General features: G+C 34.1%; 2 protein-coding genes across 2 annotated transcripts in view; one reads left to right on the forward strand and one right to left on the reverse strand.

Moving 5' to 3' along the window:
• Positions 1-10,877, forward strand: part of LOC126698900 (protein FAR1-RELATED SEQUENCE 5) — a 98,033-nt gene extending 87,156 nt beyond the window's left edge. Inside the window, exon 4 of the transcript XR_007646632.1 lies at positions 10,790-10,877. The gene's annotated coding sequence lies outside the window, so the exon portion shown is untranslated. The remainder of the gene's footprint in view (positions 1-10,789) is intronic.
• Positions 10,878-11,201: 324 nt separating this feature from the next.
• LOC126701159 (UPF0481 protein At3g47200-like) lies at positions 11,202-19,909 on the reverse strand. Its single transcript, XM_050399281.1, has 3 exons — positions 19,821-19,909; positions 15,376-16,656; positions 11,202-11,210 (listed from the first exon to the last, which is right to left on the reverse strand). Exons 1-3 carry the CDS (start codon positions 19,830-19,832, stop codon positions 11,202-11,204), a joined length of 1,302 nt encoding a protein of 433 aa, XP_050255238.1. The 5' UTR covers positions 19,833-19,909.
• Positions 19,910-26,750: the final 6,841 nt, after the last annotated feature.

Below are 26,750 nucleotides of genomic sequence, written 5' to 3' on the forward strand. Positions count from 1 at the left end.
GTCTGACAAGCCCATACTCCAGACTATGCTATTTAACTTTTCCCAACCACCCCCAACCACTCTGACGTATGGATTGATAGGGCGAGTCAATATCCCAAAAAGGCAAAACTTACATGTGGACACTAAACGGGAAGTAAACACTAGTATAAAAGGGAAAGAGAGCAAAAGGGGAGGGGGATCCCAAAAAGAAGGGAGAGGAAAAAAGATCCCACAAAAAGAAGAGTGGGAAGAATGTGATGCTCCTCGGACTAAATCCGAGGACTCAAACCCTCAGAGCTACACCGATGTGAAGCCTAGCTATTCTGGCCAAACCTACCTTCGTATGAGCTTCCACGAAAATCACGACTAAACCGCCATCCAACGACCAAGGTCCAGCCTTTCTAGCCCACTCTCTATGAATTATATTGTTCGGGCCTTTTACATACGAGCCCAATGTCATTCTTGGGTCGCTGAATAATTGTGTCCTTACAGAAAACAACCGAGTTCTAAAAATCAATTCTTAATTTAGGTGAGCCTCATGGGAGTATTTGAATTGCAGTGGCAAATCAAATACTTGTACTTCCAAAATTAGTGGTCACCATAAAGTGCTATTGCCTACTCAATAATTTGTAATCAAAAATAAATTTTGGAAATGTACAAATTAGCCACAGTGTTCTTGGCATACATGGTGCATGATGTACAAATCAAAATTTCCCAAAATCTGTACAAAATATAACATTCTTATTTATTTATATTACCTATTGCATAATAAATATTTTATAGTTTTTATTTTTATTTTTTATTGATAGGACATGATGCATAATATTTTTTTTTGACTTGCTAATGCAAATGTAGACCTCAGAATAAAAACTCTCATAAAATTCCTTACTTTACACTTCAGATCTTTTCATCAGTGATGTAGCCCTTTGCAATGGACAATACTCTCTTCCTCTATAGTTTTAGGAAATAGAAAACGAAACTTCTAGTACCACAAAAAAAAATACATAATTTTTGCCGCAATTCTCCGTGTGATTGCTTGTGAATAGTGAATAAAAAAAAGGTTCACGTGAAAGTGACAAGATGCCAATCATAATCTGCCACATAGAATAATTATGACAAAAGTTGTGAATTTACTTGTGGGAATATAATAACTCAAAAGAAAATACATAGTCTTGCATTGAGGATATGATTGAAAAATAGTTACTCTCTCTCTCTCATATATATATATATATATATATATAAAGCCAAAACTTAGAGAAAATCAAATTTGAATCTAATTGTACGCCATGTGTGTTATTTAATTTTTAATTTTTGTGCCAAATAAATTATTGAGTATAAAAATCGAAAAGTCCAAATTAATTAAATTCTAAATTGGAGTACAATTCTACGCCACGTATCCATCTAAAGATGTAAGCTAATATTATGTATAATTTCAACATTTTCTATAAAAAAAAAAAAAAAAAAATGTATAATGTGGGGTTACATACTAGTAAAATTAACTTAAATTACAAACCTTTAAACTTAAAAGGAGGCAATAGGCAAATAATTGATAATAACAAAATAAATTAAGTTTTTGGGAATCAATTATCAAATGGAATAAATTATGAATGTGAGGAGTTCATACGTTGGAAGAGTTGGATTTCGTAAAATTCAATTCTTCATGATCCAAATTCCACCTTTTCTTTTTCTTTCAAAACAAATCTAAATAAGGAACATTTATATTCCCATTTTTAATTTGGAATTTGATTGTTCAAGATCCATATTATCTTTATTCTCACTCATATTTATTCTATTATTATTACAAATGTTTTGACACACACATATATATAGTTTTTTTTAATTAAATAGTTTTTTTTTTTTTTAGAATACTAAGTATTTTTTAACACACACACGGGGAGAGGAGAGAATGTTTTTTAAAGAAACTTACAGTGGTGTATATCCAAAAGGGCCTAACTCTTGAGAGAGTGGGCATTTGAAAATTGAGATCTAGGCAACACCTTTAAACCACCAAGAGGTATTAGTGGAGCTACAAGGCTCTTAGAAAGTTTTATGCATGATTTGCTCTAGACCAAGACCTAAGGCTAAGAGCATTAGCATCAGATGTGCCAAATGCCAAATATTTGATATTTGGCGTACCAAACACCAAAAAACCTCTCACATGAGATGTTTCAAAGTATTTGGCATGGATGAATAGTATTGTTCCAAATTTAGAATGATACAGATACAAATGCTAAAAAAAAATTATAATTCATTTTCTCTCTCCTCTTTATGACTTTTTTCTTCTCTCTTTGCTTTTTCTCCTTTCTTCTTCTTTCTTCTATGCCTCTCTCTTTCTTTCTTCTTCCTCACTCTTTTATCTTCTATCACTCTCTCTTTGTTTTTTCTCCTTTCTTCTTCTTTCTTCTCTGCCTCTCTCTTTCTTTCTTTTTTCCTATCACTCTCTCTCTCTCTCTCTCTCTTCTTTCTTCTTTCTTCTTAGACCGTGTCTCACTTTCTTTCTTTCTTCTATTTTCTTTTTTCTACTCTCTCTCTCTCTCTCTCTCTCTCTCTCTCTCTCCTTGCCACAAATCTTCTCTCACTCCTCACCGTGGAGATTGGTCATTGTGATTGTGATTGTGATTGTGGGTAGGGGTGACAATTCGTGTTCACGTATCGGGTTCATATCGTGTCAACTTAAGAGTATCTGACTATATGAGTCAACACTAACTCATCATGTTTATTAAACGGGTCAAGATTACTCAACTCTAACACAATCCATTTATTAAACGAGCCAGTCGAGTCAACCTGTTTATCAGATTTTATCAAAATGAAAAAAAAAATTATGAAAAAACAAACAAATATTTGTAATATAAAATTTAGAACTAACAAGTAATTGCATCACAAATAATCATTCAAAACTAAAGCATATCTCAATATCACAAATAATCAATCATAATATGTCAAAAAAAAAAAAAAAAAAACTACAACAACTAATAAGTTCATATACCTAGGGTTTGAAGGGTATATTGGTAAAATGTTATTTAATTAAACAGGTAAATCAGGTCAAACGGGTTCCATTAGTTGAACACTAACCCAACCAGTTTATTAAATGGGTCATTCACGTTAACCCGAATATGACACAACCCATTAAACTTCAACCCATAACTTGTTTATTTCGTGTCGTGTTGGGTTCACAATTCGTATCCAATTTTGCTACCCTTAATTGTGGGTGGTGGTGGATCACATTTGATTATGGGTGAGTTGGTAGAGAAAGAGAAAAATGAATAAATAAATGAATAGAACATGAAATTAGAACATGTGATATAGAGTGTATTGTCAAATGCTATATTAAAGTAGAAAAGGTTTTTGGTGTATGAAAATAGATTTTTTTTTTTAAGAGACTTGATGCTAGTGCTCTAAGGACCTCTATCATAAAAAGGCCCCAAAATTTGTGGAATGCTAGTTTTTTTTTTTTTTTTTTTCTTTAAAGTAATGGTAGGGACACGAAATTTTCCACCAATTTTTCATAACTATTGTGATTAGATTAAAGTTACTTTCATATGAAATCACTATTTACAACATATTTATTAATACTAATCCTAGAATTGTACATGTTGTTATAGTTGTTTTTGCATAAACAATTTTTTCAAAATTTAAAATTGAAAAAAAAAAAATGTTAGCAAAACCTAAACAAAATAATTTAATTAGTAATTTTAAATCTAAAAGGCATAAAAATGTTTTTTAAATACAAAATTATAATCTAGAAAGTTAATGAAATGTTATTTAATTGACATCCATGGTTCATGTAGGTGCCTAAGGACCAAGGATGAAGCTAAAGGGTCGCGTTATTGGCCCGAGGACCAAGGATGAAGCTGAAGGGTCATGATATTGGCCCGAGGACCGAGGAGGAAGTTGAAGGGTTTCAGTAATGATGTGGAGATGCTGTAAGCCACGGGCCCAAATGAAGAAGCCACCTGAGGAGGCGAAGAAATGAATCAAGGTACTCTGAGGCATTCTGAGGGGAAGTTAGGATCTAAAGAGAGTGGAAGATAGTGGGCAGTAGGGAAGCTTTAGGCCTGGTGTAGCCTGTTGCATCCACATTAATTGGAAGACAACAGCTTTATCAGCCGCATTAATGAGGAAGTGACCTGAACAGTGTAAGCCACAGCTAAGCAAATTCCTGCCACCATCTTCTTCAAATGTGAAAGGTAACAAGTGTTGGAAAAGGAGGGGGGTTAGGTGATTTGAAGCTTTTACTTGTTGGCAAATTAGTTTTAGTTACAAGGTGAAGCTATGTTGGTAGATAATAAGGTTAATAAGATGAATTTGTTTGATTATATGTGCTTAGAAAGGTTATCCTTTCTGTGCTTTTGATCTCTTTAAGAAGCATCGAACCCTTGTCATGTATCTCTGTTATTGGATGATGCTGCTTGTGACATAGAAGGATATGTTAATGGTAGTTGTTCTCTAAAATAATAAATTTTCACTTTTTGTTAAGGTAAAAATTTGTGGAGAGATGTTGCATTTAGGGATGGCAATTTAGATCCGACCCGCGGATACCCGGCCCGGCCCGACCCTAATGGGCTGGATTTTACCTGGCCCAATAAAGAATAGGGTCAGGTATGGGTTTTTAAAAAAAAACCCGAAGTGGGTCCAGGTCAGGTCCGGGTTTTATTAAAAAAACCCGAAACCCGACCTGGATAAGATCCGGTTACCATGGAATTACTAAAAAACCCCCTATATATATATAGCTATAAACACTAACCCTAACTCCCTTATTTTTCAGCTCACGCCTCCAGCCTCCTCACCCTCACTCCCTCATTTCTGCTCGCACCTCCTTAGTCCTCACCCTCGTCCCTCACTGCCTCACACAGCACATGGCCTCACACCTCACGCAGTCACACTCCGTCTCACGGCCTCACACCTCACGCAGTCATGCTCCGTCTCACACTCCTTTCACCCACCCGCATGGTCGTCGCCCCCCTCACGGACTCACTCTCACCCACCCTCACGGCCTCATTCTCACTCTCCAGGCACAGCCGATCGCACCAGATCCTTCAAAGCCCAGCGGATGTTTTTCCCTATTGGCTGAGTGTAAGACTCATCTATGTCAATCAAAATAGTGATGTCTTCCTCTGACGATCTATGCAACCTAGCCTTAGCTGCGCATGCCGCCGCGGTGCGTATGTCGCTTGGCGACATCAACGTCGGTATCGGATACGAAAGAATCGAAATAGGGATTTATTGATTTTGTTTTCTGTTTGTGATTTGTGTTTTTTTTTTTCTAGTAAAAAATATGTATTAGCAGAGAAGAGCCAAAAAAACAAACTGATTTGTGTTTCTGTTTTTGTTTATGTTTGGGATTGTGATTTGTATTTTTTATTTTTTTATGGTGAAAAATTTGTATTAACAAAGAAGAGAAAAAAAAAAGAAGAAAAAAAAGAACTGATTTGTTTCCTCTTTTTTTACAAAAAAAAAAAAAAAAAAAAAAAAAAAAAAAAAAAAAAAAAAAAAAAGAAAAAAGAAAAAGAGGAAAAATCTTACACTATGGCATAATGCATATACTTATACTAATATCTTACACAAGCTGATTTAGTGTAAGAATTTTTTTTTTTTTTTCCCCTTCATATTTTAAGTTGGTTGGGCCTATTTTTGGCATCTGGGCCTTAAAAAAAAATTTGATTGTGATTGGGCCATGATTTGGTCCGAGAATTAGGCCCAAATTTGGCCTAGTTGGACGGGGCCCGCGGAGCCCAGTGGGGCGGGTCCGAGCCCCCAAAAAAAACCCGTTTAATAAACGGGCCAGGTTCGGGCCGTGGGTCGGGTCTGGGTATGGAAAAACCCGGCCCGAACCTGACCCGTTGCCATTCCTAGTTGCATTGTCAATATATTGCTTATGTTTGGAGTATAAATGAGAGAAAATTTGGTTCAAATCAGCATAATGTCTAGTACCCGTATCAATTCCCCTTGGTGGGAGAGACTCGGTCTTTTGGAGTATAGCTATAGGTAATACTCTTGTGTCAATTAGCATTGAGCAATCCTCCACCATCCAACCGAAAGGTCATTGGATGGAGTTAAGGAGGGCGCAGGCTTACGCACAAGTAATGGGTTGGGTTTTATTTCTTCTTCTTTTAAAAATGGGTTAGGTTAGGGTAATTGGTTGGGCATTTAATGTGTCAGGTTGATTGAGGGACGGATTTGGGCTGGGCTTGAGTGTTGTTTACCTTTCAAATGAGTTGATTTGAAGGCTTGTGGACATTGGGCCTTTGGGTACAAATCATGCTTTTGTCGTCTTCTTTTTTGGGTCAGTACTCTTGGCTACAAGGTCGAAGTTCACGAGTGGTGAATGGAGTTTCCAAGAGCCAACAGGGGAATGATGGGTTTGATGACAATGGTGGGGCTCACGGCAGGGGCTTGGGCTATGGATTTCGTAGATGATGGCAGGATGGGTTCTTGATGGAGGTTGAGCTTTAGTGATGGGTTAGAGAAAGGTGATAACTGTGGATTTTGTGCAATTTGAGTCATAGTTTTAGGTGTTGGCTGACTGTGGGGTGAGAGTTTGTGGTGTTTTGATTACTGTTGGTGGTTGGATTTGGGCAGATTGGGTGATTTCAGGTTTGTGGGTATGGATGCAAATTGGTTAATATTGTTGGTGCCAGTGATGGTGTCTTGGATATTGGTGTGGAAAAGCAAGATTGTGATGGATTGAGATTTGCTCTGATACTAAATCTGATGCAGCACTGGTAGATACACAAATAGAAAATAAAGGGAAACAAGGGAAATGGGCACAAACTCTAGACTTCAACTACCAAGGACTGCTTGGAATCACCACCAAGCTATAGAGGAAACTCAACTGAGTATTTTTTATCCATTGAATCATTCAAAATTCAACGTCCCAAATATTTACTGGAACATCTTTTAATAGGGTTTTCAAGCTTACATCAACAAGGAACGTTATAATCATGCCATGAATACAATCCCATAAAATCCTCGATCAAAATAAAATCAAAATTATTCAAATTTCAAATAAGCACAAATTTGGTTTAAATCAGCATAATATTTGGTGTCCGCACTATGGAACCTCTTTTGTTCATAAGTCATCTTCTTTTGAGGCCTTTTTTTTTCTTGTTTCTGTACATCTTGAAATCTTTAACATTGTTAAAATGAAAATTTTTCTGATTACCAAACTATTATTTTCTTTAATGAAGGCCTCTTTGAAGCAGTATTAATGCTGTTTATGTTTAGATTTCTATAAAAGATAATGATATCTTTGAATGAGTATTAATTAGTCATCTACTGAATAAGCTGCTCAAAGTTCTAGATGCTTGAAGAAAAGAAGGCACATATTCCTTTAATATTGGTCAATGTTGTTAAAAGTGCCTTGGTGCAAGGTGAAGCTCTAGGAGTGAAGCACTTTTGTTACCTGAATGAAGCACGTAAGGTGCACTGGGAAAGTTCAAACTTTCAAAGTATATGAATCAATTACAATCATGTGAATTGGGTCATGGGACGTAAGGTGCACTGTAAGCTTAACATTGAGAAAGCTTACGATCATGTGAATTGGGAGGCTCTTCTAGATCTTTTGAAGAGAATGGGCTTTGGGGAGAAATGGTGTAGATGGATTCGCACTTGTATCTCTACTGTCCAGTTTTCTATTTTGATTAATGGGGCGCCAGCTGATTTTTTTGAGAGCACGAGGGGTCTAAGACAAGGGGACCCATTATCTTCAATGCTGTTTTTGGTTATGATGGAGGTTTTAAGTAGGATGTTGAAAATTAAGAGTAGAAGGTGCTAGCTTGATCAAGGATTTCCAAGCTGTTGGTAGTCGGGGTGTAGGGGAATGTGTCTCGCATCTTCTGTTTGCGGACAATACTATTCTATTCTGTGATGCGGATGTGGAGCAGATCCTTCATGTGCGGATGCTTCTCCTTTGTTTCTAGGCTGTGACAGGTTTGAAGGTTAATGTCTCGAAGATCGAGTTGGTTCCTATAGGGGAGGTTAATAATGTTCATGCCTTGGCAGAGATTCTGGGCTGTCGGATTGGGTCTTTGCCTATGACCTATCTTGGTATGCTGTTGAGGGCTTCCCATAAGTCCCCTTCTATTTGGAATCCTATCTTGGAGAAATTTCACAGGAAATTGGCCAGGTGGAAGAAGTTGTATTTATCTAAAGGTGGTAGGTTGACGCTGCTTAAGAGTACGCTTTCTAGCCTTCCTACTTACTATTTATCCCTTTTTACCATTTCCTCGCATGTGGCTAATAAAATTGAGAAGATTCAGAGGGACTTCTTGTGGGGGGATTCGAAGATTCATTTGGTGGGGTGGGATAAGGTGTGTGCTCCTAAGGTTAATGGTGGTTTGGGTATAAGGAAGTTAACTACGTTTAATAAAGCGTTACTAGGAAAATGGTTATGGCGGTTTGGGGTTGAGGAGACTCATCTTTGGCAGAGGGTTGTAGCTTTGAAGTTTGGGGAAGAGTGGGGGGGTTGGTCGTCCAAATTAGGCAGGGGTGTTCATGGGTGTGGTTTATGGAGAAGTATCCGGAAAGTTTGGGAGGTGTTTAGCAAACACATCCGGTTTGTGGTAGGGGTGGGGGATAGGGTGAAGTTTTGGACGGATCAGTGGTGTGGGGACTTACCTCTCCGTCTATCCTTCCCGGTAGTGTATGGGATTGCTATTAATAGGGAGGCATCTGTAGCCTTGTCTCTCGAGCGGCTGGGGACCGAGGCCCGGAGAAGTTGGAAGGTTCTTCTTCTTAGAAATCCGAATGATTGGGAGTCGGGTGTTGTGGATGATTTCCTTCATTACCTAGGTTCTAATTTACCTCTTTTTGAGCAAAGAGACCGTATGATTTGGAAACTGTCAAAGAAGGGGGATTTTGATGTTCGATCGTTCTATGATAAGCTTCGATGTCCCTTGCCTATTATCTTTCCTTGGAAAGGTGTTTGGAAGGTTAAGGCTCCTACGCACGTCTCCTTCTTTGTTTGGTCTGCAGCTTGGGAAAAGATTCTTACAGGGGACATTCTGCGGTGTAGAGGCTTCGATTTTGTTGATTGGTGCATTTTGTGCCGCAGTAATGGGGAGACGGTGAATCACTTGCTTCTTCATTGTGGAAAAGCTTTTCAGTTGTGGAGCCTGTTTTTAGATCTTTTGGGATTTCTTGGGTCTTGCCAAAATTGATTGCAGATATGCTTTTCGGTTGGTGGAACTGGCTCGGAAAGCACTCTTCTAGAGTTTTGAATCTAGCTCCGTTGTGCCTAATGTGGTGCATTTGGAGGGAGCGAAACTGGCGTACTTTTGAGGACAGGGACAAAACCGATGACCAACTGCTTGCTTACTTTAGTGGCTCTCTTTTTGATTGGTCTAGGGATTGGGGACTCACCTCTAGTGATTCTATCTCTATGTTCCTTAGTTCTTTTCTTTGTAATTAGTTCTTTGTTGGCTTCGCTTGTTTTCTTGTTTTCTCCTTTTCTTCTCCCTTTTTATGTTTCCTTCTCTATACTCTCTGTTCTGCCTTATGTTTTCATGAGGTTTTTTTAATATAATTTTCTTACTTATCAAAAAAAAAAAAAACCGTTGGATCATAAAATTAGTTATTGGATTATAAAAAACACTATTTTTAGGCTGTGCTAACTACAAACAAAAATATTTCTTATTATATATATCAAAACCTACAGGATAAGATTTAGAAGAAAATAAAAGGTTGTTGGTTAGCAGATAACTCTTTAAAGTGATTTACTGGCAAACCTCAAGGGATTTTTTTGGTATTATTACCCAAAATATATTGCTATTTTATCTTTAAAATTAAATGTTATGAATATTTCTCTAGACTTTAGATTATATTTTTAAAAATGTGCACTTTAATTGAATCAGGCATGCACCTGCGCTTTGCATTTTCTGTCTAGGCTCTTAAGAGTCATTTGCATTTAAATGCACCTGGAACTTTTAACAACACTGAGAATGGCTGGAAGTCAATGATTTCAAATTTGTAGATTCTGAAAGCTTGGAAAAGACATAACTCACTCTTGAGATATTAATTTGTTTTGTGAAAAAGGTTAGCGAAGTCCTGCAGACCTTGGCTTCTCTAATTCACTAGATGACACTTGAACAATGAGATGATTTTTTATAGCAGTCAATCATTTAGCTTTTCCACTATATGAATGGAAGAGCAGGAAAATCAGTGGCATTATCTTTTCCAAGTCCCCTTACACATAAGAAAATGTTAGTGCTTTGAATCTTTTAATCCACTATCATTATAAAAATTGTTGTCCTTGACAATGATGTTGGATATTTTTCCTGATAATTTTTCCCAATAGATAATTGAAGAACAAAAATATTAATATTGTTTCTCTCTCTCTCTCTCTCTCTCTCCTCCAGCAAATGAATTCTGACCTTGAAATGGGTACCTTAATTGTTATGATTTCTTTGATTTGATAATTTGATTTTTCGAGCCATAAAAAATACATTATATTTTTGTTGGAGAAAAGCTTCTTTACATTTTACTATCAATATGTTTTTAGTGTTGTTGATATTTCATTCAGGATGAGAAAGATGTAAAAATTCGAGAATTGACTGCTGAGTTACAGCGAGAGCGAAAGCGATCTGCAGCTTTTCAAGAACAACTTGATATGGTTCTAAGAGATATGGAGGACCATTCGCATCACCTATCTAGAAACATTGATGACATAGTTCAAAGTGTGAGGGAAATTGAATCAAAGAGGTTAGCCCTTTCGCATAGCTAGTGGCTGCAGTAGATGTTCAATTTGATTTGTCTCTGTACAATTTCTTTGATTATGTATCATTTAATTTCAAGATATAAATTTTAGTTGTAGGTTTTTCTTTTTAGTCTGGCATTGTAGGTTGAACTCCTCTTATTGTATAATAAATAAGGCAAATAAAATTTGGTGAGGTGTTTAGCGAGTTGGTGCTAGTTTATTTTTGTTTTTAGTAACTCTAGTCATAACATTTCCACAACTGTTGAGATGGCAAGTTAATAATGGTAGACGCTAAAATGGTGTTAGTGGTGGGTCGGTATGAGAATCAATAACAACTTATTAACTCTGCAGTTGTAAAAGATATTGTGTTTGTAACGTTACTCTTTTGTTTTTGGTTTAGGTTTAATAGGCAGGATTTTTTTTTTTTTTTTATAAGTTAATAGGCAGGATTTGAACCTAAGCAATCTACTAGGCGTGCAAACTAGTTTGGTATAGGAGTGTGAGCATCTATCGAATTTCTTGTTCCACTTCATGATCCCTGCAAACATAGAGTGAAAAAATTTACAGGACATCAAACATCAAGATGAAGTTAGAGCCAGAACTTCAATGTGAAAATTTCCATTTTAAGCTGTATTTTCACTCTCTTGGATGAATTCTATTGTGTTCATATTGTTGGGGATTGGAAGTCTATGACTCAGAAACGAGTTTTTCCTAATAGGTTAGGCACCAATATTTACAATTGGATTTTGAATCCACAAATGTATTCTTGGTGCTTTGACTGAAATTGTCTTTAGCTTGATTTGTGGCATGGCTACTGAAAATGAAACCTTCATCTTTTTTTCTTTTTCTTTTTTTTGTTGTTGTTGTTGTGGTTGGGGGGGGGGGGGGGGGGGGTGACTGAAATTGTCTTTGGCTTGATTTGTGGCATGGCTACTGAAAACGAAACCTTCATCTTTTTTTTTTTTTTTTTTGGTTTGGGGGGGGGGGGGGGGGGGGGTGGTTTCTTAGTCATTTTGATTCAAATCTATGAATTTGTACCTGGTTTATTGTATTTACCATTGAGTAAAAACTGAAATGGCACATTATGACTCTAAATAGTAAAACCAGCCATATATAAATAACCAATACAATTTCAGGCCTTCAGCAGCGGTATTTTTACAAAATAAACATATTCAAGTTTCAACCAACCATCCTTGCTGAATGTGGGGCCTTCAATAAACTTTGCACTTTGCAGTTGGGCGCTTTCTCTTACAATTCATGGCATAGCAGAAAAACTTTGATTAGCAAATTGGTCATTAGTAGATGCTTTATAATCATATTTAGAATCTAAATGGCTGGCTGGTACTTTACATAAAAAAAAAGAGGATGATGTGAACTATTGATTCAACTGATGCAGTGTGAATTCTACTTGTGGGGTATTAAGCAGCAAATAAACTCTCTTTGGCATCACCAGTTTTTTTTTTTTGAAAGTAACTTTTCAGTTTTGTTGTTCATGCATAACTTTTTAATGCCTCACATTTTCTGAGTATAATTAATTTTTAATCAACTTTCAGCAAATAAAAAAAAAAAAAAACTTTCGGTAAAAATTTGCATTTGAAGGCACTCTAATCACCACCAAAAGCACATTAAAGAACCAATAGAGGAATCCAGTTTCTACAGGGAAAATTTCAGATTGTATGACACCTAATGCATAACTTTTGATGCTTACTAGGGTTTATACCTACAATCTGCACTTGATATTTTAAGCGTAATTCCAGATTAGTATATTCTGGCCATTCTTCGCTGTTCTCCTCGTCTCCTTTATTTTCTTTTGTTCCAAACATACTAGAATCTATGATATTTTTAAAGGAAATGAATAATGCTTTACCCTTCAATTGAAACAACATTCTGACTAAATGATTGCATTTGCATTATCCTAGTAGAAGATTTGTAAATACCAACTTTTAGCCATGACCACCATTATCAAAACAATGTAAATAGTTGAGTTGGACCTTACTCAAGCTGTGAATCCCAATGTCGCTGTCCAAGCAGAAGTAGAGGCGATTTGAAAATGCAGTTTACATGGCTATGCATTGCAACCTGACCACGGTATGCATAGAGGGTGATTGCAAAACCTGTATTCAAGCCTTCTGGGGCTATCTTCATGTGTCATTGTTCCTTGGAGAATTGTAAGCATTATAGCTGAGATCAAAAGTTTAGTAAACTGTAATTATAAATAGACCTATCTCTTTTGATTGGGTCCCTAGAGTTGCGAACAGGGCTGCCCATATATTGGCCCACTGGTCTTTGCTGAATAGCATCTTTGGTTTCTTTGGCCCAAGCTCAGCTCCTTTGAATCTATTGGATGTAATTTTGGAAGATGTTGGTGTTGTTTCTCAACTCTCTTCTTAATAAAATTTTTCAATTCGGCCAAAAAGAAAAAAGAAGAAGAAGAAGAAGAAGAAGAAGATGCATACTCAAAAAAGCCACCAACTGGATAACTCCAAATTAGTTTGATGATTGTGGCAACTAACTGGTTGGAGCATCATGCAAGAATCTTCTTTGAATCAAGACACAAAATTTGAAGAGGTGTCAAATATCATACCACAAAGAAGTGCTTTTCCCATCTCCAATTTTTAGATCTTTTAAGTGTAGCAATAAGATCTTCTTCAAGACTAAGAACAATACTTCTTCTTCTTGTCAGTAGCAGACCGTAAAACTCTCCTAATTTTCTTCCAAAATATTTCTGAACTTGCCTAGGATACATGGAATCGTTGCGGCAGAACACTTGTTACTAGCGGAATGAAACAGCCTTGTTTTTTTTTTTTTTTGAGAAAAATTCTTCTTGTTACTCCAAGAGAGTGAAGAAGTATAATGGGTAGTGAGAAATTGAATGATGTATCAATGAGTCATAATTAATGCCATTTTTTTAGAAAACATTCCAAGGGAATTGCAATCACAGTATTACTAACAATTAAGACTTGACCAGGACTTAGCTGGAGGAATTACATTCTAAAAAGAAGTGCCTTTAAGCATTGGGGACGTTGATGTAGAAAACATAGTGAGCATGTTACACCTTTTATCTGATAGTCACTTTTTATCTTGGGGAAAAAAAAAAGTAAATTAAGCTCACAGTACATTAGTTGGTGGTAAACACTAGTTAATAGGTCTTTTTAAAAAATAAAATAAAAATAATGAACAAAAAAGATAGGAGGAGCACCCACTAAGACTGAATTTTATAATACAATTGATTCTTTGTTTTTATTTGTTTTTGCTATTTTCTAAATGGAGGTGAAAACCTTTTGAAGCCTCCTTAGTGAGTGCACAAGGACACCCATTAACATAAATCTATCTCAATTTAAGATCACACCATTTTATGACCATTCAAATAACAACATACAACGTAGGAACCAATAAATTAGGGACAAGATTTTCATTTCTCTTTGACTTTTTTTTTTCAAAAATTTTATATTATACAAGTCATATTTTGGTGACTATTTTTATAATTCAAACTTATCATCTTAAAAAGTAACCAAAAAAAAAAAAAAAATTGTGTTTCTTTACTAGCATAGGAATAAGGATAATAGCTAAAGGAAAAGGTTTCTCTTTAAAATGCTTATCCTTTCCATTCATGCAATTAATAAGGCTAAATAGCTTGCTGATTAGCTATTATATATGTCGAACTTGGACGTTCTAGGTTATATTGTGTATTGAGAATCTTTGCTAAGAAAGTAGCTGAGTTTTGAAAATCAATTCTTAATTTAGGTGAGCCTCATGGGATTATTTGAGTTGCAGTGACAAATCAAATACCTGAACTTCCAAAATTGATTCTCAAAAAAAAAAAAAAAAAAGAGAACTTCCAAAATTAGTGGTGACCATATAGTGCAATTGCCTCCTCAATAATTTGTAATTAAAAATAAAAATTTGGAAATGTACATATCAGCCACGGTTTTCTTCGCATACATGGTGCATGATGTACAAATCAAAATTTCCCAGAATCTGTACAAAATATAACATGCTTATTTATTTATCTTGCCTAATGCATAATAAATATTTTTTAGTAATTTTTAATTTATTGATAGGACCTAATGCATAATATTTGTTTTTGATTTGCTAATGCAAATGTAGACCTCAGAATAAAAATTCCCATAAAATTCCTTACTTTCCACTTTAGATATTTGCATTAGTGATATATCCCTTTGCAATGGACAATACTCTCTTCCTTTGTACTTTCAATACGAAATATAAAATAAAAATTTTAGTACCACGAAAAACAACTTTTGCCGTAATTCTTTATGTGGTTGATTGTGATTAGTGAAAAAAAAAAGATGGGTGCACATGAAAGTGACAAGAAGCCAGTCACAATTTTGTCCTTTCTCCCTACAACCAATTTGAATCTGATAAAAACCAAAACTCCCAAATAACAATTAAAGTTTCTGGTAAATTTTCAAATAAAATTATTATTGAAAAACATGCAGTCTTGAATAGAATTACAAAACTCAAAAAAATAATTAAAAGAATATAGATAAGCACTATGCTTATCTGATCCAATTCCAACACTAACACACTCAAAAAACTTCCTAATGATAAGGATAATCATAAGTTAACCCCTTATTCAAAATAGTAACAACTGAAAGCAAAAGATAATTAACAGATAACAAAGGCTAAAGTGATCAGCAAAATTGCTGCATCTGTCACCACTTAGTGGACCTTAGAGAGCATACAGTTTGTATGGCTGTGAACACAAGAAGGATAATAGCAGCACAGGTAGAAGTAGCTATCCAAGGAGTGCTAAAATATTGACGCCACAACATTGATGTTGCCTTCCATTTATGCCAAGGTTCTGTATAGAATGCATTCAAATCTTCACATATTTTCAAGTAATCAGAGTTCATATAATCCCATAAGATAGTGTTGTTAAGATTGTTGACAGCTAATGCTGCTGTGTTGCTATCGCCAAGGTAATTAACGAGGATTCCCTTATCACAAAGTAAATCTACATCTTTGGAAGTATTGATAAGGATATCCAAGATGATAAAGAAATCTGTAACATATGCGGCCCCTACATAATGGGATTGCTCTAATGCAATAATGTTTCGAATAAGACGTATTTTCTCATTATTTAACTCAATGCATGGGATTTCCAACACTCCATTCTTTAAATCGAACCTTATGTCAAGAAAGTGTCTATAGTGTCCACCATATTCTTCGGGCGCCACCTTAAACTTGACCCCTGCCTCATGCAGCTGGGTTGCAGAGTATGACAGTTTAGCCCCTCTAGGTCCTCTATGTTGTTGTTTTCCACATACATAAAAGAATCTAACCAGATCTGTTAAGTGTTCTATCTGCGTATCAAAAATCCAAGGGGGCATCATTTGAACGCGGTAACATGCACAGAAATAAAAAGCAAGTTTCATTAAAGAAAGGGGTTCTGAGTCTTTTGACCCTAATTCAGTCGGAAAGTTTGCTTGCTTGAATAGCATCTCTAAAACAAAAAAAGGAAGTTGATTTTCAAGTAATACCAAGTCAAATCGCAAAATTGGATGCATCCATTTTGGAATTCTGATTGTAGGATCGTCCCCTCCTCGAATTAGGTAAGATTGTATCAAAAACTCAAGAATGAACATCCCATCCACCAGGATCATTTTCACAAAATCATCATTGCTTATGCTGGACACAACAGTCTCTGCATAGTAAGAGCGAATTTCTTCTTCCTTATCTCTTATTGTGTGTACTAAATTCCGCAACTTTATATTAGCCCGTTGAATGAAACACTCACAAAACTGTACTTTACACTTTTTCATGGTTTGTAATTTTGGATTGGAGCGGTGAATAGGGCCAATTGAAATAAGCAGAGGAGTGAAGGCTTGCTCATCCAGTTTGCGAAGGTGATCTGGAACGCTGATCAAACCCCCAGTTGAGAATTGTTGCTTCGAACTTTCAAACATGGCTGTGACGTCAAGTGCCAAATCTCCACTTCCCTTTGTAGTTGAAGAGCTTCCTATCTATCAAGATAAGAGCCACCAGGATTAAAAACACATCCCGTGCAAAGTACAACACACTATAATTTGACTTCAAAGTTCATTCTATGCCACTATCTTCTTATATGTTAAAATGCATAATGATCATTTTATATTTAATCGTTTATAAAATTTTAATTTAATCATCCTCTTTCATTGTCCTGTAAAGCTGATCACATGAAAGATTTGCATATATTTTAACTGGATGACAATACTAATTTTGAATGAAGAATTTTAAAATGATTTCTTTTGAAACAATAATTAATTGAACAAATAATTTGGGACTAATTAAATCATTTAATTTCATTGTTTTTTTTTTTTAAATAGATGATTTCATTGTTAGTTTGATAGAGACAGAGTAATTAAATAGCCAGATTGAATTGTTTCATTATAGTAGGTAAAAGAAAGTACTTTTTGATATATTTATATACATACTTTCTACTTCCTATTACAATTTTTGTTATTGTGATACTATGAAAATTTTTAATGTATTATCAAAATTTCTTCATTTTGGAAATATATTGAAAAGGTACATTTTTTTTTCTTTTAATGGGAATATGTTATTGTTCAATAAATTTCCCATTGAAGTTAGTCTTTGTACTTTGAGTTAAATTCTAGAAATCTCAGAGAATTTTGAAATCAGAAGTAACTTTAATTAGGATGAAAGTAGTTTTAACATATGAGAAAAGTTATCAAATGCCCTAAGGGCTTGGTGTAGGCTATATTTTTTTAAAAAAAATTTATGCAAAAAGAAAAAAAATAACTAACATTTTTGACAACTTTTTATATGGGTGTTAACTGGACCCTTAACATATAAGCAAATTAGAAGTATTAAAAATTATACAAATACTTGATATAAGATTTGAGTAAATTGACAATATAATTTAAGAAAAGCATAAAATTAACGTGGATTAACTTAATTGTTGAACTTTCACTTTAATTATGTATAGCTTAATAATATTCCACATTCGACAATTGATTATCACAAGCAACTTAAAATTCATTAAAAAAATCATAAAATATAATAGTAAAGAAGTCAATTTCATACCAGAACCGTTTCAGATTTACCACTATATATATAGTTTAAATAAAAAAAATTTAATAATTAAAATTTTACTAAACTAAAATGTAAATAGTTTTTGATATATATATGTGTGTGTGTACAAACACACTAGTGTGGGTGGCACGTGTGAGACACGTGCTACCTCTTGAGTAAGAAAATTAAGACAAAATTTTTATTTGAAGAAGTACGAAATTATGTACATAAAAAAATGTATGTCATACAAAGTTAATCTCATTTGTATAAAAATTTTGATACCTATTTGCTAAAGGCAATATCCACTCATTAAAAACTTTTGAGAATGATAACGAATATCATCTTCCAACAATAAAAAAACTGAGTTTTGCTAAAACTTTATCAAAATATTTAAATTTTCTTAATGAACGATGTTATATGCTACAATTAAAACTCTTCATCAAATACCTTCAACCATACACAATTAAATTTTTTTTCATTCATATGTTCTTCTTTATCATTTTACATGAGTCTAGGTGCAGTCTTTAACTTAATTAGTTTTTATGAACACCCACTTTAGGCAAGAAAAAAATATATAACAAAATGCATGTGTCATCAAATTTTTCATTAGATAAATTATAAGTTTCTAAGATTTAAATCGAGAAAATCAATATTCTCTAGGTAACAAATAAAACACCTTATATTACCATTCAAACTTTTTAAGCATTACTATCATCTAAAACTCAAAATATGTGAATAAAACTTTTGAAAAGTTAAAATTTAGTAGGAGTATTTTAGCCACTACACATTGCAATATTTTAAGAATCATAAGCTTTCATTAGAGTTTAATTGAGAGAATAACAATATAACATATTTGCTCTATTCCAAAATATTAAAAGGAAAATTGTTTGATTTTAAAATTTTAAAAAGAAATTGTGAACTACCCAAAACATAAAGGATGAAAATTATTTTAATCCTAAGTTTTGTGTGAGAGAGAGAGAGAGAGAGAGAGAGAGAGAAACGGTGTGTTTTTACTTAAAATAGTGGTTGAACAAAAATTCAACCCAAGAAAACTGTATGTAAAAAAACTGTACGTGAAACTGTGAATTTGGCTCAACAAAAATTGATTAATAAAAAAAAAATTTTAGAAACACAAATAATGACACAATATTTTCATAATACTTTTACAACTTTGTTATATTTTACTTTGATTTGTAAAGAATTGACATTTCAACAATTGTGAAAATATTGTGACAACAACAAAATGTCTTAATATTTTTACAAGAGAAATGCTATGTATACAATATTTTCATTACAAATCATAAGTCGTAGATTATTACAAGTTATTATTAGTACCTAAGATTTATTATTAGTGGGTAAAAAAGTAATTTCATTGATAAGTTTAAATTAGAATAAAAATTTACTTCCTAAGATTTATTATGAAAATGTTATGAATGTAATACTTTTTTCTTTCTTTATAATATCTTTATTTTTGGCTGTGATTGGATTTTAGTATAATATTTTATTATTTTATAAAAATTAACATCTCATGTTCTCAACATTTATGAAAATATTGTAAAAACTTGTTGTAATAATATTTTATTATTATTATTATTATATGTGCAAGTTCAGCGTAACTGTTGATAATGGATATTGAAAAAAACCGAAGTACTGTAGCGCAAGCACTATAATAAAATAATAATAAATAAAAAAAGAATGGATCACTGTAGATAAAACCAGTACTATAGAGAAGAAAACAGTGGATCTAATGGTGGGGTAAATATAAAAGAAAAACTGAAGAAGAAAGAGACATGTTGGAAGGTGCTATTTACAAACACCAATCCATCCTTATTTACAAAAATACCAATTTGGCTTTACGTTTTTTTGGCTAAGCAATTTGTCTTTACCCTTTTAAAACCAATTACATTAGATTCATATTTTAAAAATAATTATAAAAAAAGAAAGACAGAAAATTCAGCAGATAATTGTTGTATGGAAAGTTGGAAACAGCTTATGAAGATTTCAGTATAAAAAAGAGATGATTTTCGGCAAGATAAATAACGAGAAATTAAATAAATAGGTAGATAGACATGGAACTTAAATAAGGAGGAAATATTATATTATTAAAGCATACCTCATTTGACATATTGTTTGCGTAGCACTACTGCACTAGCAGCCAAGGGAAAGGTTGGAGTTCCGGACCGAGATGCAATCTGTGGGAAAAGAAACAAAGGAAAAAGATGAGAGAGGGCTTTTGAGATTGTGAGGTACTATAAAGTATAAAGACCACTGCAACTATTACGTCATTCCGTGACCTTTCGTCACATCTTCTCCGTGACCTTGCGTCACATCTTATCCTCTTTTTTTTATCTTCTCCGTGACCTTTCGTCACATCTTATCCTCTCTCTTTTTTATTTATTTTTTTAACCAACTTCACCCAGCCAGCACTCTGAACTCTAAGGTTAGGTATAGCTGATATGATCCACTTCTAGATCTTGCTAATAACACGATGAAGGTATAGTTTTTTGTTGAAATTTTTTTACTGAAACTATTTTAAAGTATACTTATCCTTTGAGAAAGTGAATTTTTTTTTTTTTTAAAACTTATACATAAAAATTAAAAGTTAAAAACTGAGCTTATAAACTAATGTATTGTTTACAATTAACATTGTTCCCCTCTTTTTAATTTTAATTTTTAATAATTTTATAATTTGAAGTATTTGAATTTTGATTATATCAGTTAAAAGTAGTAAGAAGTGTTTACTAATTAAGTTACATAACTCTTAATTTAATTTGAAAAACAAATAGTCTTGTATTGATAATATGATTGAAAAATAGATACTTTAAAAATTAAATTAAATTACAAACCTTTAAACATAAAAGGAGGAAGTAGGCAAATAATTGATAATAGCAAAATAAATTAAGTTTTTAGGAATCCATTATGAATGTGAGGAGTTCATATGATGAAGAGTTTTTTTTAGGAGAACATAACTGTTTTAATATGAAAACCCAGCAATATCAACTAAGACAACAGGAAGTAAAGGTGGTGGAACATCCTCTATCTACACAATAAAATCTGAAATACATAAAGTATGTCGAGTTAAATTATAAGCAACCTTATTATTTTCTCTCTTAACATGTGTGTAATGTAATTGATTAAAAAACCTAGCATTAAGTCTAATATCCTCAATTAACAAGCCATTTGAAGACAAGAAAATAGTGTCATTGCAGAGGGCATTCACCAAGGCTGGTGAATTGGACTCAAGGACAACACGAGTAAATCCTATGTCCAAGGCAAATTGTAGTATTGTTGATGCTATCATTACTTCAATCTCCAATGGGGTATAGGCCTGAGGTAATTGCTTAGAGAGTGAACCCAATACCGAGCCAAGGTTTTCTCAAATCACCATCCCAATGCTCGATTTTTTCTTGTCGGCAAAAATGGCTCCATCACAGTTTATCTTCACCACTCCCTGCATTGGATGCTGCCACCGAGACCATGTCGAAGAGGGAGCAGAACTCATAGGTGGTGCCTTAAACTCAGCAAGGTGCTCTTTTACCAGTGAAGCAATCGAGTGTGGGCTGCTACTGGGTTTGTTCAATCGAATCTGATTTCGCTGGGTCCAAACTAACCATGCCATGACCGAGAATAACTCCAAGTGATGCTGGTTTGTGATGAGCCATGATAGAAGCTCCTTGAAGTCAATGAAGGTATTTGTTCGACGGCAGTTCCGAAGCGAGTTATCTTCCCATACCACATCCAGTTCGGTACAGGACCAGAGAGCATGGATTGTTGATTTGGGTGCAAGCTTGCACCGGTCACAAACTAAATTGTCGCTTATGGTTCGGCGCAGCAAGTTTTCTTTAGTTGGCAATGAGTTTCAGCAGGCCCTCCATATCAGATTTTTAATCTTGTTTGGAACCTGCAAAGACCAGATTCCTCGCCCAAGTGATCTATCCCACTCCAATTGTTCTTCATTGATCTCAGCTTCCTCCTCAGCTTTCAAGAACCGATATCCAAACTTACTTGTGTATGACCCATTATGGGTGTGTTTGGATAGAACTTATTTTGCTAAAACTGAAAACTAAAAACTGAAAACACTGTAGCAAAATAATTTTTAAATGTGTGAATAGTACCGTGGGACCCATTTTTAATGAAAAAATTGATAAAAAATGAAATTTGTGGGTCCGTGAACAGTGCACGAATGCACTGTTCACGTAAAACTGGTCAAATGTTGCGGCTACTGTTCATGTACAGTACATAAACAGTAGCCGCTTGTGAAGGGAAAAACGCGTGAACAAAAAAAAAAAAAAAAAAAGGAGAAAACGTAGAAACTGAAACGCAACGCAGCAAACGCGAACACAAACACACACTATATGTGAAAGGCCAAAATAAGCTATCCTTTACTTCCAGCCGTGACAATGGTATTGTTTTAACTAAATTTGCCTCTTCGGGAATAAATATGCCATCAATCAATTCATGATTCCATTGACCTTAGCCACTGCCATAGAATCAATAATAGAAGATAGTACCTGTGGTGATTTTTTCCTTGGTAGCCAAAAATTCTACCAAATGCTCACTGATTTTCCATTCCCAATCCTCCATCAGCATCCTCTAAGCAACACATCCCTCCCATGTAATATGCTAGTCCATGCGTGAGAACCTGCATGTGAATTTTTAGCTTCCATTATTGAGCAAGTTGGGAAGAAGTGAGCTTTGAAGACTTTATAAAACAGGGAGTTCAAATTATGCAGAAGCCTCTAAGCTTGTTTTGCTAATAAGGAATCAATGAACATGGCTATATCTCTAAATCCCATGCCTCCCTCCCCTTTAGCTTTTGTTAGTTCATCCCATCTCAACCAGTGAATCTTCCTTCGTGTAATATGATGAAGTGTTGGATTGCATAAAATTGAATTCTTCAAGATCCAAATTCCAACTATTTTTTTTTTCTTTCAAAGCGAATCTAAATATGGAATATCCATATTCCCCCATTTTTTTTTATACAAGATAGAAATTTTTTCTAGTCTAATCGAAGTGAATATGTGTGTGGCTCTTTTCTAGAGATTTGAACTCTGACCCTTGTCCCTCACACCCCACAAGAATTTATAATTGTGGAGTGACCACCGTACCAAGGGTGCGCAGTGGTCCATATTCCCCTTTTTAATTTGGAAATTTGATTATTCAAGATCTAGATTCTCTTTATTCTATTATTATGGGAAAAATGCCCTAACACTCCCTAAACTATGGGATTGTTGTCGTGACACTCTATGAACTTTTATTTTAGCCAATTTAGTCCCCCAACTTCACACCTTAGCCAAATTACTACATCTACTAGTCTCCGATTAATAAACTAACATTTAACTCACGTGTAAGGCACACACACACACCAAAAAAAAAAAAAAACTAGCCAGGCCCAGCTGAACCAATTGAGAGGAAAGAGAAACTTAGGACTCAGTTTTAAGAGAGAGAGAGAGGATCAAACGAAACCTGCTGTCTGTGGTCTTGCCGGAGCTAATGTCCCTTCACCGATTGCACCACTCGTGATTTCAACTGTACAGTTCGTTTTCTGTCGTTCAACTGCACAAAATCACTAGGTTCAACTAAATATTGTTTAAATTGATAGTTTAAGGTTCTTTTAAATGACTGTTGTGGTGAGAAATCTTTGTTTCTTTTGCGTTGAAGTGACTATATTGGACTTCAAATTATTGCAGCATCATGGAACTCCTTGTAGGTTATTGTTTTAATATATCGGGTCCGTTTGGATTGAGCTTATTGTTACTGAAACTTAAAACTGAAAACTGAAAACACTGTAGCAAAATAATTTTTAAATGTGTAAATAGTACCGTGAGACTCATTTTTAATATGTTTTAATACGTGAACAGTATCAGCATAGTACATGAACAGTATATTTACTGTTCATAACAGTAAAATTTGTCAAAAAAAAAAAAAAACGTGAATGGAGAAAACGCAAACACAGAAACGCGGAGGCCAAACGCCCTCATATTATTTGATTTGCTTCAACAAGCCATTCAAATCTGGGACCTTAATAAATTTAAGCTTTTTAATGTTTTCATAATTCGGTGATATAATTTTCTTTAGTTTCTAAATATGTATGTCTTGTTGTGAAAGGGATTACACTGTTTAGACTGTAAACCATTGCCGTTCAAAGTCGGATAGTCACAGAATGCCTTTCAACAGAGAAATTGATAAGATATGCAAGGATTTGGTGAGAGCACAGACGGCTGCGTGATTGGCGGTGGGAAATAAACTTCGACTCTAACTCTGGAGAAACCACAGACGACAGGTCTAGTTCGACCTCTCTTTCTCTATCTCTCTCAAAACCGAGTCCTAAGTTTCTCTTTCCTCTCATCGTTTCATCTGGGCCTGGTTTTTTTTTTTTTTTTTTCTTCGTTGTGCCTCACACGAGTTGAACGAACGTTTTTTTTTTTTTTTTTTAATGGGAAATAATAGATTTTATTAAACAACAGAAAGATCAAATACAAGCCTATCATGAGCACACACGTGCTCTAAGATGCTAGGACAATTAGACATGGCAAAACCGGTGGCGCGGGTCGGGTTGGAGTTCGGGTCGGGTTTACCTGTATTTTTCAAACAATTTTTTTTTTCAATTACAAAAACAAATCAATAACAACCTATTTAGAGAGAATGAATAAAATCAATTAAACAAATAAATTGAACTTAATGCCACTTATTAATATTCTTCCAATTCTGATAGTTTTAAGCATGACAAAAATTATTTATAGTCATAAATTCATGATGGAAAAATTCTTTAATGTTAATAGTTCACTGTCAAAATGCATATAATTACAAGTTTACATCTTCAAAAAGATATAGATCTTAAAACAAACAAAACAAGTAAGCCAGCAAAGTAACAAGTTATCGGTCTTCTTAAGTGCACATGTTCCTGTTGCATTTAAAATAATAGTAAAGTTAGATTACTTAGAAAGATAAACTAAACAAAAAAATATTTAAAAATAAACATAACATATAAGTAGAATAATAAGTAAATATTTTATAAGAATTACACCTCATTCTCAATCTACTCAACATTAGTAGTAGATTCAGCATTGCAAATATTCATACTTGCAAATTGTAACTCAAGTTGGCCAATTTTGTCAGCATCTTCATCTACAATACAATATTTTAATATAACTTAATGTACCATGAAAGCAAATCAATAAAGAATTAAAATTGTATAATTATGACTATAAAAAAATTAAATTACCTTCAAATCCATATAGCCAACTTTTAGTACACAACGTAACTTCTACATTCTCAGATAAAAAACATGATCGATACGAAGTAAGAATTTTTTTTCCAGTACTAAAACTTGATTCAGAAGCAACAGTGGTTATCGGAATACTCATAAGATCCCGTGCCATTAAAGAGAACTTTGGAAACCGATTGTAATGCTCTTTCTACCAAGAGAAAACTTCCAACTTTGAATTTTGCTTTTTGTTAAGTCTAGACTCTTCTAAATATAAGTCCAATTGAGATTTTTTTGTTTTGGCACCACGACCACTTTCATAATGATCAAATTCCTATGGAATGTTTGGTAGAGTAGTTTGAGATGGGATTTTTGTAGTTTTTTGAAATACATATGGGTGAAAAAGTGTATAAATATATTTGAAATGTGAAAATTGTTACTCAAACAGGGATTCCAAACAAGCCCCTAATCATTAAAAAAAATTACAATGAAAAATAATACCATACAACATTTTTATAATAATAATAATAATATAATACCATACAACATTATAATCTTTTTTTTTTTTTTTTTTTTAATGATTGTCTTGACTCCTGAGTCTTGACAGCCTTGCTGCCTTGGCCCTTGTGTTGTGTAACGTGTAGTGTAGCGTAGTGTAGAGTGTAGTCTTGTCTCCTGGCAATTGGCAAGCAGTAGCACTTCTCTTGGTTTTGATGAATCAAATAGTGATTTTCTCATGTCAATGTCATGTCTTGAGTTTTAATCATTTATTACTTTATATTTATTATATATTGATTATTAGTTTTGATACTTTGTGTTTTATGTGCTTAGTATCATAACGTAATTTAAATATTTTTTTAGCGAATTTTTTTTAACAGATCAGGTCACGAGTTATTCAGATTGAGTCGAGTTGACCCGTAAAAAAATCGGGTCGGGTCACAGGTCAACCCATTTTTGTTTCGGGTCAAAAAATCGAGTTCAGGTAAGGTATTTTTCAGGTCGAGTCAGGTCAGGTCAGAAAATTCTTACCTGTATTGCCATGTCTAAGGACAATCCTCTAACAAGGCTACATAGTCCTCAATAAACTTGGCGTGTGGGGCCAAAACATGAGCAGGGACATTTCCCTGTCGTTTTGTATGAGAAAACTTCCACTATCTAAATGACAAGGCTTGGTTTATAAGCCCAGCTAATACGTTAGTTTATTAACGGGATACTAACGAATGGAGTGATTTGGCTAAGGTGTGAACTTCAAGTATTAAATTGGCATAAATAAAGTTTAAGGGAGTGTCTTGGCAATAATCCCAAACTTTAAGGAGGTGTCAGGGCATTTTCCCTATTATTATTACAAATGTTTTGACACAAATATGTATATAGGGTCCGGTTAATGTACATATTAACCATCCATTTTGAAAATTTTTTTATGAAGAATTAAAAAAGCTGTCAAAATAGTTAATTACGTTTTCGTTTTCCCTTAAAAAGTTTCAAAAAATGGTTTACTAATGTGTTCCTTAAGGGCACACGTAAGTAAATCTCCCCCCCCCCCCCCTCACACGCATATATATAACATTTTTTTAATTAAATAGTTGAGAGAGGGCATTTGAAAATTGAAATCTAGACATCTCCATTAAACAACCAAGAGATGTTAGCTAAGTTACAACACTCTTGGAAAGTTTTATGCATGATTCGCTCTAGACCAAGACCTAAGGCTAAGGACCTCTATCATAAAAATGCCCCAAAATTTGTAGAATGCGAGTTTTGTTTTGTTTTTTTTTTTTTTTTTTTTTAAGTAATGCTAAGGATACAAAATTTTTCACAACTACTATGATTATATTAATG

This window comes from Quercus robur, chromosome 9 (assembly GCF_932294415.1).
Source record: "Quercus robur chromosome 9, dhQueRobu3.1, whole genome shotgun sequence".
Lineage (NCBI taxonomy): Eukaryota > Viridiplantae > Streptophyta > Magnoliopsida > Fagales > Fagaceae > Quercus > Quercus robur.